The following is a 12,683-nucleotide window of genomic DNA, read 5'->3' on the forward strand; positions in this document are numbered from 1 at the left end:
CGCCGTCCTGGGACAGGGGCTGGGTCAAGGAGGACTAACTGTTCCTTGTGTGCCCTTGAGGAGCATCCCTGCCTCTCCTGATCCTTTACAGAAAGAAAAATTACTATTCAAACAGGGCAGAAAGACACCACTCATTAAAACTGCAGTCAATTGTGGAACAATAAAATGGCAACTTGAAATGCTTCTATTAAAAATCTTCCCATATAACCTTGTCTACGGGTCTTACTAGGTGTATGTCAGTGAAAGTTAGGGTAAAATTGCTGTAGCTTAAGGACGAGTAGGTGATCCAGTTTTCCTCAGGTTTACCAGGCAAGTAGGATTAAATTTCCCTCCTTAAGAATCTGAACAAAGACACTGGAATGGCTTTGGGGACAAGGCTTTCAACTTCAGTGTTAGAGAACCCTAATGCTTCTCCTTCAACTAAAGAAGGTTGACAGCAGGCACGGCAAGATGCTGATGGGTTCAGATGGAATCATAGTTTTAGGGTCAATAAAGCACAGAAAGGTACTTTGGCCCAAATGGACCTTGTCGATCAAGATGCTCATTGAAGCTAATCCCATTTGTTTGCCATATCACTGAACCTTTATTTAAAGCAATTTATGCACCTATCTAAGTATCTTTATGTTTTTATACATTTCAAATATGTGAAGGAATAGATGAAGGAAAGCTATTCCCACTAACAGATTTTTTGAGGTGCATAGGATATGGATTTGGTTGTGTGTAAGAGTTTTTTTTTTAACATAATAGTCTGTTGACTGTAAGGGTGAGGGAGGCAGAGGCAAACGAGAGGAATAGACTGATGGGATTATTGTACATGGAACCACCAAGGACCTGGTTAAAGAAATTGATTGTGGACTTCAAGAAGAGGAAATCAGGAGAAAACACTCAAGCCCTCCTTAAGGGGTCAGGAATGGAAAGGCTGAGGAGCTTCACGTTTCTGTGTGTTGACATGTAGAGGATCCATCCTGGGCCCAATATGTTGATGCAATTACAAAGATGCTACACTAGCAGCTATAATTCATTAGGAGTTTGAGGTGATTCGGTATGTCACCAAAGACTCTGGCAACTTCCTACAGATATACAGTGGAGGGCATGCTGAAGGGTTGCATCACTGCTATAGAGGCACCAATGCACAGGATCGGGGAAAAATGCAGAGCATTCTAGGCTTAGCCAGCTCCATCATGGACAATAGCTTCCTTACCATTGAGGATGTCTTTAAAAAGTAATGCCTCAAGAAGTTGGTGTCCATCATGAAGGACCCTTCCCATCCAGGACTTGCCCCCTTCTCAGTACCACCATCAGGAGCCTGAAGATGCATACTCAACAGCTTAAGAACAGCGTCTTCCCCTTTGCCACCCATTGAATGGCCCATTATTTTGCTCTTTTCCTGAACTATTTATTTTTATGTATTCCTATTGTAATTTATATTATTTTTTATGTATTGCTATGTAGTGCTGCTGCAAAACAAATTAGTGATAATAAACCTGATTCTGATGAGCTCTACTGTGCCTTTGCAGTTCTATAAATAGATTCCATACGTATTATGATGATGCGATCAATGTTTTGTTGCCAACTCTATAGCTAAATATAATGTTTTAGACTTAAAATAAGCAATTTCCTGCAGTAAACGTTGAATGCTGATTATAAATGAGTTTAAATTTTCATACAACGAATAGAAGAGGAATAGGCCATTTGTCCCCTTGAGACTGTTCCCCTATTCAGTCATAGCTGATGCTCCTTCTCATTGCCATGACCTGCTTTCTCTGCCCATCTACATTTCATTGCTCATGTTCTCTCATTGTTTGCAGAGCGTGGGAAAGCCCAGCTCCCGTGTCTTTGAGATATGAATCACTGCAATGCTCTGTGAGCAGTCCTAAATGGGGAAACTGGAAGCCGAAGGGTGTAGATAAATGTTACTAAAATAAACTCAGATTCACCAAGAAAATCGTGATCAGTGCCACAAAGGTTTGATATTCAGTTCTTGGGTTTTGCAATCTGGCTTAAGTTTGGATGGAACGTAAAAAAAATTTGAACTGTCACATATTTGTGCCCTTAATGAAAACTACAGAAATTAGAGTAGGCAGTTAACCAGATGTGTGTGGATGTGTGGGAAAATATGTTCACTCTAGAAATGGTCCAGATTAATTATAATGCTTTAAAAACAAGGCATAAGCATAACTCTGGATCATCTATCTTGTATAATTAGTCTGAGCAGCTGTGGTGCATATAGTCACGGACACTCCTTTAATTAAAACATGGAGAGACATTTGAAAACAAGGCAAGTCTACCTACCAAACTCCAGTTCAAACCCCTAGGTGGTGTCAGCACGGTATCGTAGTGGTCTTACAGTACAGGCGACCCTGGTTCCATTCCCACCGCTCCCTGTAAGGAGTTTGTACTGTACGTTTTCCCCATGACTGCGTGTGTTTCCTCTGGTCCAAAGACATACCATTTAGTAGGTTAATTGGTCATTGTAAATTGTCCTGTGATTAGGCCAGGGTTAAAATGGAGTTTGCTGGGCAGCGTGGCTCGAAGGATGAGAAGAGTCTATTCCATGTTGTATCTCAATACATATTATCACCCAGCCTCAAACATCTGTGCATCACCAACTCGTCCACAAAATAGTTCTCAGATTTTTATTACTGTTACCCAGTTATGCCAGCAACTCACGGCTGCTGTAGTTGATAATTTATCAAAGAAAAATATCTACTATGTTGGTGTGCTAATAAGATGCAGTAGATCTTATTTCATAACAAAATTTGATTTTGTTTTTTTAAGGAAAAAAACTTTCCCAAAACTGAATTTTCACCTAAAACCCTAGAATGTTACACTGGGTGAGAGACATCACTTGGCCAAAAGACATCTGCTGGCTTACAGTGGGCAAAATTGTCGTGTTTGTCCCCCTCATGCAGATTTCTAAAGCCTTTCTTTTCAAATATTCCTTTTGTTGACTTGAAGCAGTTATTGCATGTCTTGCTGTCGGTTGTGTTTCTGGGAAATTTCTTGGCAGCTCTTTGTGTGGGCTGAGATGGCTCACTGTCAAAGCCATGAACTACAGTAGATGTTCCTCAGTTAAATCAACGTCCACAATGACAACGACCAAATTAGTTTTCGTTAGAGCTTTCCATACCCATACAATTACTGTATTTAGAATAACTGCCATGTCACGGGTAATCTTTGAAACTTATGAGGCTACCTTCCTTGATAAGACTCTGCACCCAGACTGCAGATAATTTACGGATGTAGGAAACATAAGATTAAAAATAGAAAATGATGTAAGTACAGAGAACTTTTACTGCAATGAAGAAAGCCTTGAGCCAATTTGATGTATTTATCTTACAAGAGAGGTTGAGTGAGCTACTGCTTTATACTTTGAAATGAAGGAGGACAAGAGGTGACTGGATAGAGGTGTCCAAGATGATAAGAGGCATCGGTCAAGTGGACAGCCAGAGACGTTTTCCCAAGGGGGAAGTGGCAAATGCAAAAGGACATAATTTTAAGGTGATTGGAGGAAAATAAAGGGTGGGGAGGATAGAAACATAGTAAATAGGTGCAGGAGTAGGCCATTCGGCCCTTCGAGCCTGCACTGCCATTCAGTATGATCATGGCTGATCATCCAACTCAGAACCCTGTACCAGCCTTCCTTCCATACCCCCTGATCCTCGTAGCCACAAGGGCCATATCTAACTCCCTCTTAAATATAGCCAATGAACTGGCCTCAACTGTTTCCTGTGGCAGAGAATTCCACAGATTCACCACTCTCTGTGTGAAGAAGTTTTTCCTCATCTCTGTCCTAAAATGGCTTCCCCTTTATCCCTAAACTGTGACCCCTCGTTCTGGACTTCCCCAACATCAGGAACAATCTTCCTGCAACTAGCCTGTCCAATCCCTTTAGGATTTTATATATTTCAATAAGATCCCCCCTCAATCTTCTAAATTCCAACGAGTATAAGCCTAGTTCATCCAGTCTTTCATCATATGAAAGTCCTGCCATCCCAGGAATCAATCTGGTGAACCTTCTTTGTACTCCCTCTATGGCAAGGATGTCTTTCCTCAGATTAGGGGACCAAAACTGCGCACAATACTCCAGGTGTGGTCTCACCAAGGCCTTGTACAACTGCAGTAGTACCTCCCTGCTCTTGTACTCGAATCCTCTTGCTATGAATGCCAGCATACCATTCGCCTTTTTCACCGCCTGCTGTACCTGCATGCCCACTTTCAATGACTGGTGTATAATGACACCCAGGTCTCGTTGCACCTCCCCTTTTCCTAATCGGCCACCATTCAGATAATAATCTGTTTTCCTGTTCTTGCCACCAAAGTGGATAACCTCACATTTATCCACATTAAATTGCATCTGCCATGAATTTGCCCACTCACCTAACCTATCCAAGTCACCCTGCATCCTCCTAGCATCCTCCTCACAGCTAACACTGCCGCCCAGCTTCGTGTCATCCGCAAACCTGGAGATGCTGCATTTAATTCCCTCATCTAAGTCATTAATATATATTGTAAACAACTGGGGTCCCAGCACTGAGCCTTGCGGTACCCCACTAGTCACTGCCTGCCATTCTGAAAAGGTCCCGTTTATTCCCACTCTTTGCTTCCTGTCTGCCAACCAATTCTCTATCCACATCAATACCTTACCCCCAGTACTGTGTGCTTTAAGTTAGCACACTAATCTTCTGTGTGGGACCTTGTCAAAAGCCTTTTGAAAATCCAAATATACCACATCCACTGGTTCTCCCCTATCCACACTACTAGTTACATCCTCAAAAAATTCTATGAGATTCGTCAGACATGATTTTCCTTTCACAAATCCATGCTGACTTTGTCCGATGATTTCACCGTTTTCCAGATGTGCTGTTATCACATCTTTGATAACTGACTCTAGCATTTTCCCGACCACCGATGTTAAGCTAACCGGTCTATAATTCCCCGATTTCTCTCTCCCTCCTTTTTTAAAAAGTGGGGTTACATTAGCCACCCTCCAATCCTCAGGAACTAGTCCAGAATCTAAAGAGTTTTGAAAAATTATCACTAATGCATCCACTATTTCTTGGGCTACTTCCTTAAGCACTCTGGGATGCAGACCATCTGGCCCTGGGGATTTATCTGCCTTTAATCCCTTCAATTTACCTAACACCACTTCCCTACTAACATATATTTCCCTCAGTTTCTCCATCTCACTGGACCCTCTGTCCGCTACTATTTCCGGAAGATTATTTATGTCCTCCTTAGTGAAGACAGAACCAAAGTAGTTATTCAATTGGTCTGCCATGTCCTTGCTCCCCATAATCAATTCACCTGTAGGGGACCTACATTTGTCTTAACCAATCTTTTTCTTTTCACATATCTATAAAAGCTTTTACAGTCAGTTTTTATGTTCCCTGCCAGTCTTCTCTCATAATCTTTTTTCCCTTTCCTAATTAAGCCCTTTGTCCTCCTCTGCTGGACTCTGAATTTCTCTCAGCCCTCAGGTGAGCCACTTTTTCTGGCTAGTTTGTATGCTTCTTCTTTGGAATTGATACTATCCCTAATTTCCCTTGTCAGCCACGGGTGCACTACCTTCCCTGATTTATTGTTTTGCCAAACTGGCATGAACAATTGTTGTAGTTCATCCATGTGATCTTTAAATGCTTGCCATTGCATATCCACCGTCAACCCTTTAAGTCGGAGTAAATTTTTTACACAAAGAGTAGTGTGTGGTGGTAGAGGCCAGTATACTGGGACACTTAAGAATAGGCACATGGATGATAAAAGGGTGATGCCAATGTGGAGGGAAAATGTTAGATTCATATTAGAATAGGTTAAAAGATTGGCACAACATCATAGGCCAAAGTGCATGTGCTGTACTGTTAAATGTCTGTTTATTTAGTTACTTGTTTATTTATTGATTGAGATACAGCATGAAGTAGGCTCTTCCGACCCTTCGAGCCAGGCGCCCAGCAACCTCCAATTTAACCCTAGCCTAATCATGATACCCTTTAGAGTGACCATTCCTTCTTTAGACTGTGGGAGGAAACCAGAGCACCCGGAGAAAACCCACACATTCCACAGGGAAGACATTAGAGTTAAACTCTGAACTCCAAATTCCCGAGATGTAATAAGGTCGTGCTAACCGCTACACTACCGTGACGCCCAGTAAATAGAGTGTAGACTTGCAATCATTTAATCTGTATGACCTTAAGAGAAGCTGTGTAAAGGAACTGTGTTGGTATCTTTACTTAATACCTTCATACCCTAGGCTTAGATTCTAACCTTGGAATCTGGAGCATTGAGAAGGATTTTTCTGACTTAAACTTTTTCAATACATTTCAGTAATTCATGAAGTTACTTCCGTGATGTCTGTGAAGCAAATGATTTTGTTTCTAGCTCAAGGGTTCCCAACCTTCCTTATGCCATGGACCAGTACTGTTAAACACAGGGTTCATGGACAACAGGTTAGGAACCCCTGTTCTAGCTCATCGAAACATTCCTTTTCACACAATTATCTTCTCAGTATCACCCCCACAGCCTCCCAGCAATTAGAGCCCAAATCAGAAAAGGAATTGTTGTAATGAGACTCTTTCACCAGTTTGTTATTTTTTTCCCCCTCAAATTATTCTTTAGGGGTTGTCACAGAATAGTCCAAAGGTCTGGAGAGGAAAGTTCAAATCCTATCATCATGCCCAGAGAAATGAACTTGTTAACAAAGTAACTAAATTTTGGTTTAACTAGCATCAGTAGTGGTGACCTTGAAACTGTCACACCCAGCTAGCTTTCCAAAGGTCTTTTGTGAAGAAAATTGACTACCCTTACCCAGAGAGGTCTACATGAGTTCAGATCGCAGAGATATGGTTGACTGTTGTCTTCAGATTCCTGAACAGTAAATCTTGGCCTTTCTGGTGATGTCCTCTTCCTGTGAATGAATAAAAGGAAGAAACTGTGTGTTCTAGTAGTGCTGTTTGACGTCTGCATATGACACAGAAGGCCAAGGTATAAGACTGATATAATTAATTAGGAGAGGAATCATGAAAAAATAACCCTGGGTGAAATGGAGATGAGCTTTGGGCTCTGCAGTGAAGTTACATCGGAGGACTTCAAAACTAAAATACTGAATTTTCACCATCAATGCTGCCCTCAATCACATCTCTTCCATTTCACGCACGCCTGCTCTTAATCCTATCCTCCCACCGCCCTACCAGGGATAGGGTTCCTCTTGTCCTCACCTACCACCCCACCAGCCTCCACATCCAGTACTTAAAACTCCGGAACTTCTGCCGTCTCCAGTGGGATCCCACCACCCATTACGTCTTTTCCTTCACACCCCCACTTTCTGCTTTCTGCAGGGATCAGTCGCTCCCTATGCAACTCCCTTGTCCATTCGTTCCTCCCCACTGATCTCCCTCCTGGCACTTATCCTTGCAAACAGAACAAATACTACACCTGTCCCTACACCTCCTCCCTCACTACCATTCAGGGCCCCAAGCAGTTCTTGCAGTTGAGGCAACACTTTACCTGTGAGTCTTTTGGTGCCATATACTATGTCTGGTGCTCCCAGTGTGGCCTCCTGTATATCGGTGAGACCCGACATAGATTGCGAGACCGCTTAGTCAAGCACCTATGCTCCCTCCACCAGAAGAAGCGGCCACCCATTTTAGTCCCACTTCCCCCTTCCCATTCTGATATGTCAGTCCATGGCCTCCTCTGTGGTTGCGATGAGGTCACACTCAAGCTGGAGGAACAACACTTTATATTCTGTCTGGGTAGCCTCCAACCTGATGGCATGAACACTGATTCCTCAAACTTCCAGTAATGGTCCGCCCCCCACCCACCATTCCCCATCCCCTTTCTCACCTTATCTCCTTGCATGCCTATCACCTCCCTCTGGTACTCCTCCCCGCTTTTCTTTCTGCCATGGCCTTCTGTCCTCTTCTATGAAACTCCCCCTTCTCCAGCCCAGTATCTCTTTCACCAATCAACTTCCCAGTTCTTTTCTCCCACTTCATCCCTTCCCCTCCCAGTTTCACCTATCACCTTGTGATTCTCTTCCCCCCCCCCCCCCCCACCTTTTAAATCTCCTCATGTTATGTTCTCCAGTCCTGTTGAAGGGTCTCGGCCCAAAACATTGACTACTTTTTTCCATACATGCTGCCTGGCCTGCTGAGTTCCTCCAGCATTTTGTGTGTCTTTACTGAATTTTTAATCATTTCTTTCTTTTCCTGGATGTGACCAATGAGAAATGCAGTATATACAGGTGCAGATACTTCTCAGAGAGGATCTTCCCTGGGCAGCAAATGTACTTTGAATTTTGAACATTACTAAATGCAGACTCATTCAGTAAACAGGCAGGAGGAGGATGAGCAAAATTTACTGTAAATGCAAATGATTTTTTGGTCTTGGTTTGCTGTCTGTGCAGTACCAGTTGTGACCACTTTCTACTACATCGCTGTGGTATCCATGTGATTCCACTTATTTCCATTGCTATACAATAATCTGACTCTAGTCTTTCCCCAGCTCATCTGTTGATACCCTTATTTGTGTCTTTGTCTCAGTACATATCTCTGGTTCTACTCTCCATAGACCTAATGTCACCCAAATTTTAACCCATCACCTCCTTGCTTGCTGACTTACAATAACTCCAGGTATATAAAAATAAATTTCTAATCTTCACACAGCTTCCTGGTCTCATCTATCTTTAGCTCAAGTTAGTGTTGTCAGGGTTGCTCCAATTCTAGACTCTTGGACATGACAGAACTTAATTGTTCCATCTTAGGAAGTTGAGCCTTCAACTGTCCAGATCAGGAATGCATTCTCAAAACTCCTCTAGTTTTCTGCTTCTTTAAGGATGTTCCTGAAAACCTATGTCGTTTCGTCCAAATATATCTTTTGCAGCTGCGTGTCATTATTTTTGCTTGACCCTCCTCCTGTGAAATTGGTAGGCTAATTGACCTTTGTAAATTATCCGATGGTTGGGCTGGGATTAAATCAGGTGATTGCTGGGCAGCATGGCTTGAAGGGCCCTGCTGTATTGCAATAAATATATGTATGTGTATGTATGTGTGTGTGTGTGTGTATATATATATGTATGTGTGTGTGTGTGTGTATATATATATATATATATGTATGTGTGTGTGTGTATATATATATATGTATACACACACACACAGAGACATCCCACCCTGCAAAAACTCATTTCAGGGAGGCAGCACCATCAATTTGCGGGAGACTTCCGGGAGAGGTGGGATGTCTGCAATAGAGTAGCTCCTTAGCAGCTGGCCAGCTAGTTTAAATAACGTTAGCTATGCTAATGAACAAATGACACTTGTTAAACTCACCTCAACATGTCTTTTACAGTCTTAACCCGCCATGGGCAATAGAAAAGACACTGTTGCAAACAGTGCAGCGAGCAACACTGTCATTATTTTGACCCCTATTAGGCAGGGGTACTCTTTAGTGTAGACTGGGGTTTCGTATGTTTTATATTTTTTTTTTGGAACACTCTGCCATGGTGTGCTCTTGCTCGCGCTTTCTCTCTCTCATGGTCGCTCACGCGCTCTCAAGCGCTCTCGCTTTCTCTCTCGCTCACTCAAAAAAATTGATTTCCATGATGTTGTATATAATTTGCAGGCATCAGGGAGCCACTATTAATATGCGGGAGACTCCCGGAACTTCCGGGAGAGGTGGAGTGTCTGTAATGTAAAAAATGGCTATGTTGCTGAACACTCTGGTTTTCTTGGTGCATGGTGCAGTTGTGTAGCTGAAGTGATGAAAAGTGCTGAGCAAATGGTGCTCCCTTTAAGACAGCAAAACCTTTCTGAGTAATAGTGTGGGTTTGAGTTGTGTGAACCCCTGAGCAGATCATGGATAAGAGGGAGCTGAATCTGCTGTTCTGATTTCCAGCACAATTAGCTGCAGATCTTCCCCCATGAAGAAAGAGGAAGTGGCAAGTTGGACTTTGGGTTTCGAACAATCATACAGTGACATTGGCCTACCCAATCTGGGAGCAGAATTAAGCCATTTGGCCCATTGAGTCTGCTCTGCTATTTCTATCATGACCGATTTATTATCCCTGTCAACCATATTCTCCCCATTGACTAATCAAGAATCTATCAGTCTCAGCCTTAAATGTACCCAAAGCTTGGCCTCCACAGCCACCTGTGACAATGAATTCAACAATTCAGCTGGACGTGTACAAAAGAACTGTAAAGTGCTTCTATATCGGTAACTGAATTCTGAATAACGGCGAACTAAAATAATGGAAATTTGCATTAATTTCTGTGAATCATGGTGTACTCATGTCCTAATATAAAACAAAACCCTACTGTCTTTAATAGTGTGGGTAAAAACTGTACCAAACCGTAGGTCGTCAGCATCAGAGAGCGCCGCCATTTTACTTCCAGTAAGATGGCAGCAGGCACAGATGCAGTGACTTCTACAGGGCAAATTAAGGGTGACGAATGGTGGTGAAGCTGAGTTGCCACAGGTGTAGTAAGGACTAGGCCTCAAGCCGCTGTGTTGCCTGTTTGCAGCTGCTGAGGAGAGAGGCGTCAGAGTCGGTGTGCTCCACCAGAGCCGGCGTGACATGGCATCCATGTTGGAGTCAGTGCTGCACTCCAGTGTTCACTCAGCAGAAAACAAGTGTATTGTGTTTGATTGCAGACTGCTGCAGCATTCATGGATCCAGGGACTTGGACTTTTTTTCTGTGCGTGAATGATGTGCTATGTGTGCCTTGTGCTGTGTATGGCTGTTGGTACTGTGTTTTGCACCTTGGGCCCAGAGTAATGCTGTGTTTCGTTTGCTGTATTTATGCGTACTCATTACTGGTTGAATGACAATTGAACTTGAATTTGAACTAGAAACTCTGTTTGAACTAGGTTTCTTTTGTCATTTACTAACAATTCAGGGCAACATACACATGCAGGCCAGGCAGCATCTATGGAAAAGAATAAACAGTCAGCATTTTGGGCCAAGACCCTTGATTAGTCCTGATGAAGGGTCACAGCAAAAGCGTCGACTGTACTATTTTCCATAGGTACTGCCTGGCCTGCTGAGTTCCTCCAGCATTTTGTGTGGGTTGCTTTGGATTTCCAGCATCTGAAGATTTTCTGGAGCTTGTAACAATTCAGGGTCTGTTTTTAATTCCAGTTTTCTCTGCCGTGGAGTTGCAATTGATTCTTTAAATCGTGTTGCTGTATATGAATTAACAACCAGAGTTGAACTGCAGATTGTGGCAGACTCAGCAAATGTTCTACTGGTAAGAGATAGCTAATGAATTTTAAATTACTAATTATTTCTCACGTTACTGCTTATCTGTAAATCTCTTTGCAAAAGCTCTATCTGAACAAATTAGGAACATTGCAGCAAACAAGTTAAACACTGGAGTAGCAACCAAATGATTGAACTCCTGATCTGGGGATGAGAGGTTAGATCCTACCGTTGGAGTTGGGAAATTTTGTTCCACATACATTAACTTTAGACTTTGTTGTTTAGAAAAGAGGGGGATAAGATTTGTTTTTGGAGTATGTAAGATCCTAAGGGGGCTTGAAAGAGGGACTGATAAGGAAGGGGGAAGATGCCAGAATAAAAAGGTTGGGGGGGTGGTGTTAGGAAGGAGGCTAGCTGGAAGGTGATAGGTGATCCAGGTGGGTGGGAAAGGTCAAGGGCTGGATAAGAAGGAATCTGATAGGAGAGGAGAGTGGATTATAGAAGAAAGGAAAGCAGGGGGGGACCCAATGGGAAATGTTAGGCAAGTGAGAAGAAGTAAAAGGTCAAAGAGGGAAATAGAGGAAGAGGGGGAAGGGGAAATTTGTTTACCGGAAGTAGAAATCAATAATCATCCAATCAGGTTGGAGGCTACTCAGATGGAATATAAGGTGTTCATGGCCCCCAGCCCCAGATGTTGTTTGATCCACTGAGTTCCTCCAGTTGCCCCACATTCCAGCATCCATGCCCTCTTTTGGCTGTCGGATGCAAATTTTGGGGTGTAGTCATCCTTTTTGGTTCTTTGTACCAAATGTTAGTTGATATCTTGATATAGTAATATTGTTGGGGATAGGCCAGTTCAGTGACAACAATGAATGATATTTGCTCTGGAATATGACGCTAGTGTATAGGCCAGAGACCTCTATGATCCATGTAATTTAATGTTTAGTCTAATTATCAAGCCAAGCTTCTTTAAGAAAATGGATGCTCTCTTGGTTGCATTAGTGGCCACAAAAGTCTGTGCTTATCATGTCAACTCTTCTCACCACATGCTCCCTTCTTGCTGCTACATCAGGCAGGAGATACAGAAACATTAGGTCGCACACCACCAGGTTCAGGAACAGTTACCCTATGATCATCAGGCTCATGAATTGACATGGATAACTTCACTCACCTCAACACAGAACTGATTCTTCAACATGCAGGCTCACTTTCATGGACTCTTTACAACTCCTGATCTCAGTACTATATTTTTATTTGCTCAGCTTGTCTTGGTTTGCACATTGGTTGTCTGTCAGTCATGGTCTGTTTATGTTGAATTTACTTTTGTAGAATTCTCTTGCATTTCTTTTTTTCCCTGTAAAAGAATAAACCTCAAGGTTGGTTATGTACTTCGACAATAAATTTACTTTTGAACTTTACAAACCACGGGCGTCTATTGTGAAATGATGGATGCGGTACTGAGTGCTCCAATCTGTAACTTCTGACTAGATCA

At 42.6% G+C, this 12,683-nt stretch overlaps 1 protein-coding gene across 3 annotated transcripts in view; it reads left to right on the plus strand.

Moving 5' to 3' along the window:
- The window catches only part of lama5 (laminin, alpha 5), a 374,262-nt gene that overhangs the window by 233,600 nt on the left and 127,979 nt on the right, over positions 1-12,683 (plus strand). For all 3 annotated transcript variants that reach the window (XM_072242339.1, XM_072242347.1, XM_072242358.1), the window contains one exon: positions 11,132-11,240. In XM_072242339.1, coding sequence (XP_072098440.1) covers positions 11,132-11,240 — 109 coding nt within the window. The remainder of the gene's footprint in view (positions 1-11,131; positions 11,241-12,683) is intronic.

The sequence above is a fragment of the Mobula birostris genome, chromosome 2 (assembly GCF_030028105.1).
Source record: "Mobula birostris isolate sMobBir1 chromosome 2, sMobBir1.hap1, whole genome shotgun sequence".
In the NCBI taxonomy this organism is placed as follows: domain Eukaryota; kingdom Metazoa; phylum Chordata; class Chondrichthyes; order Myliobatiformes; family Myliobatidae; genus Mobula; species Mobula birostris.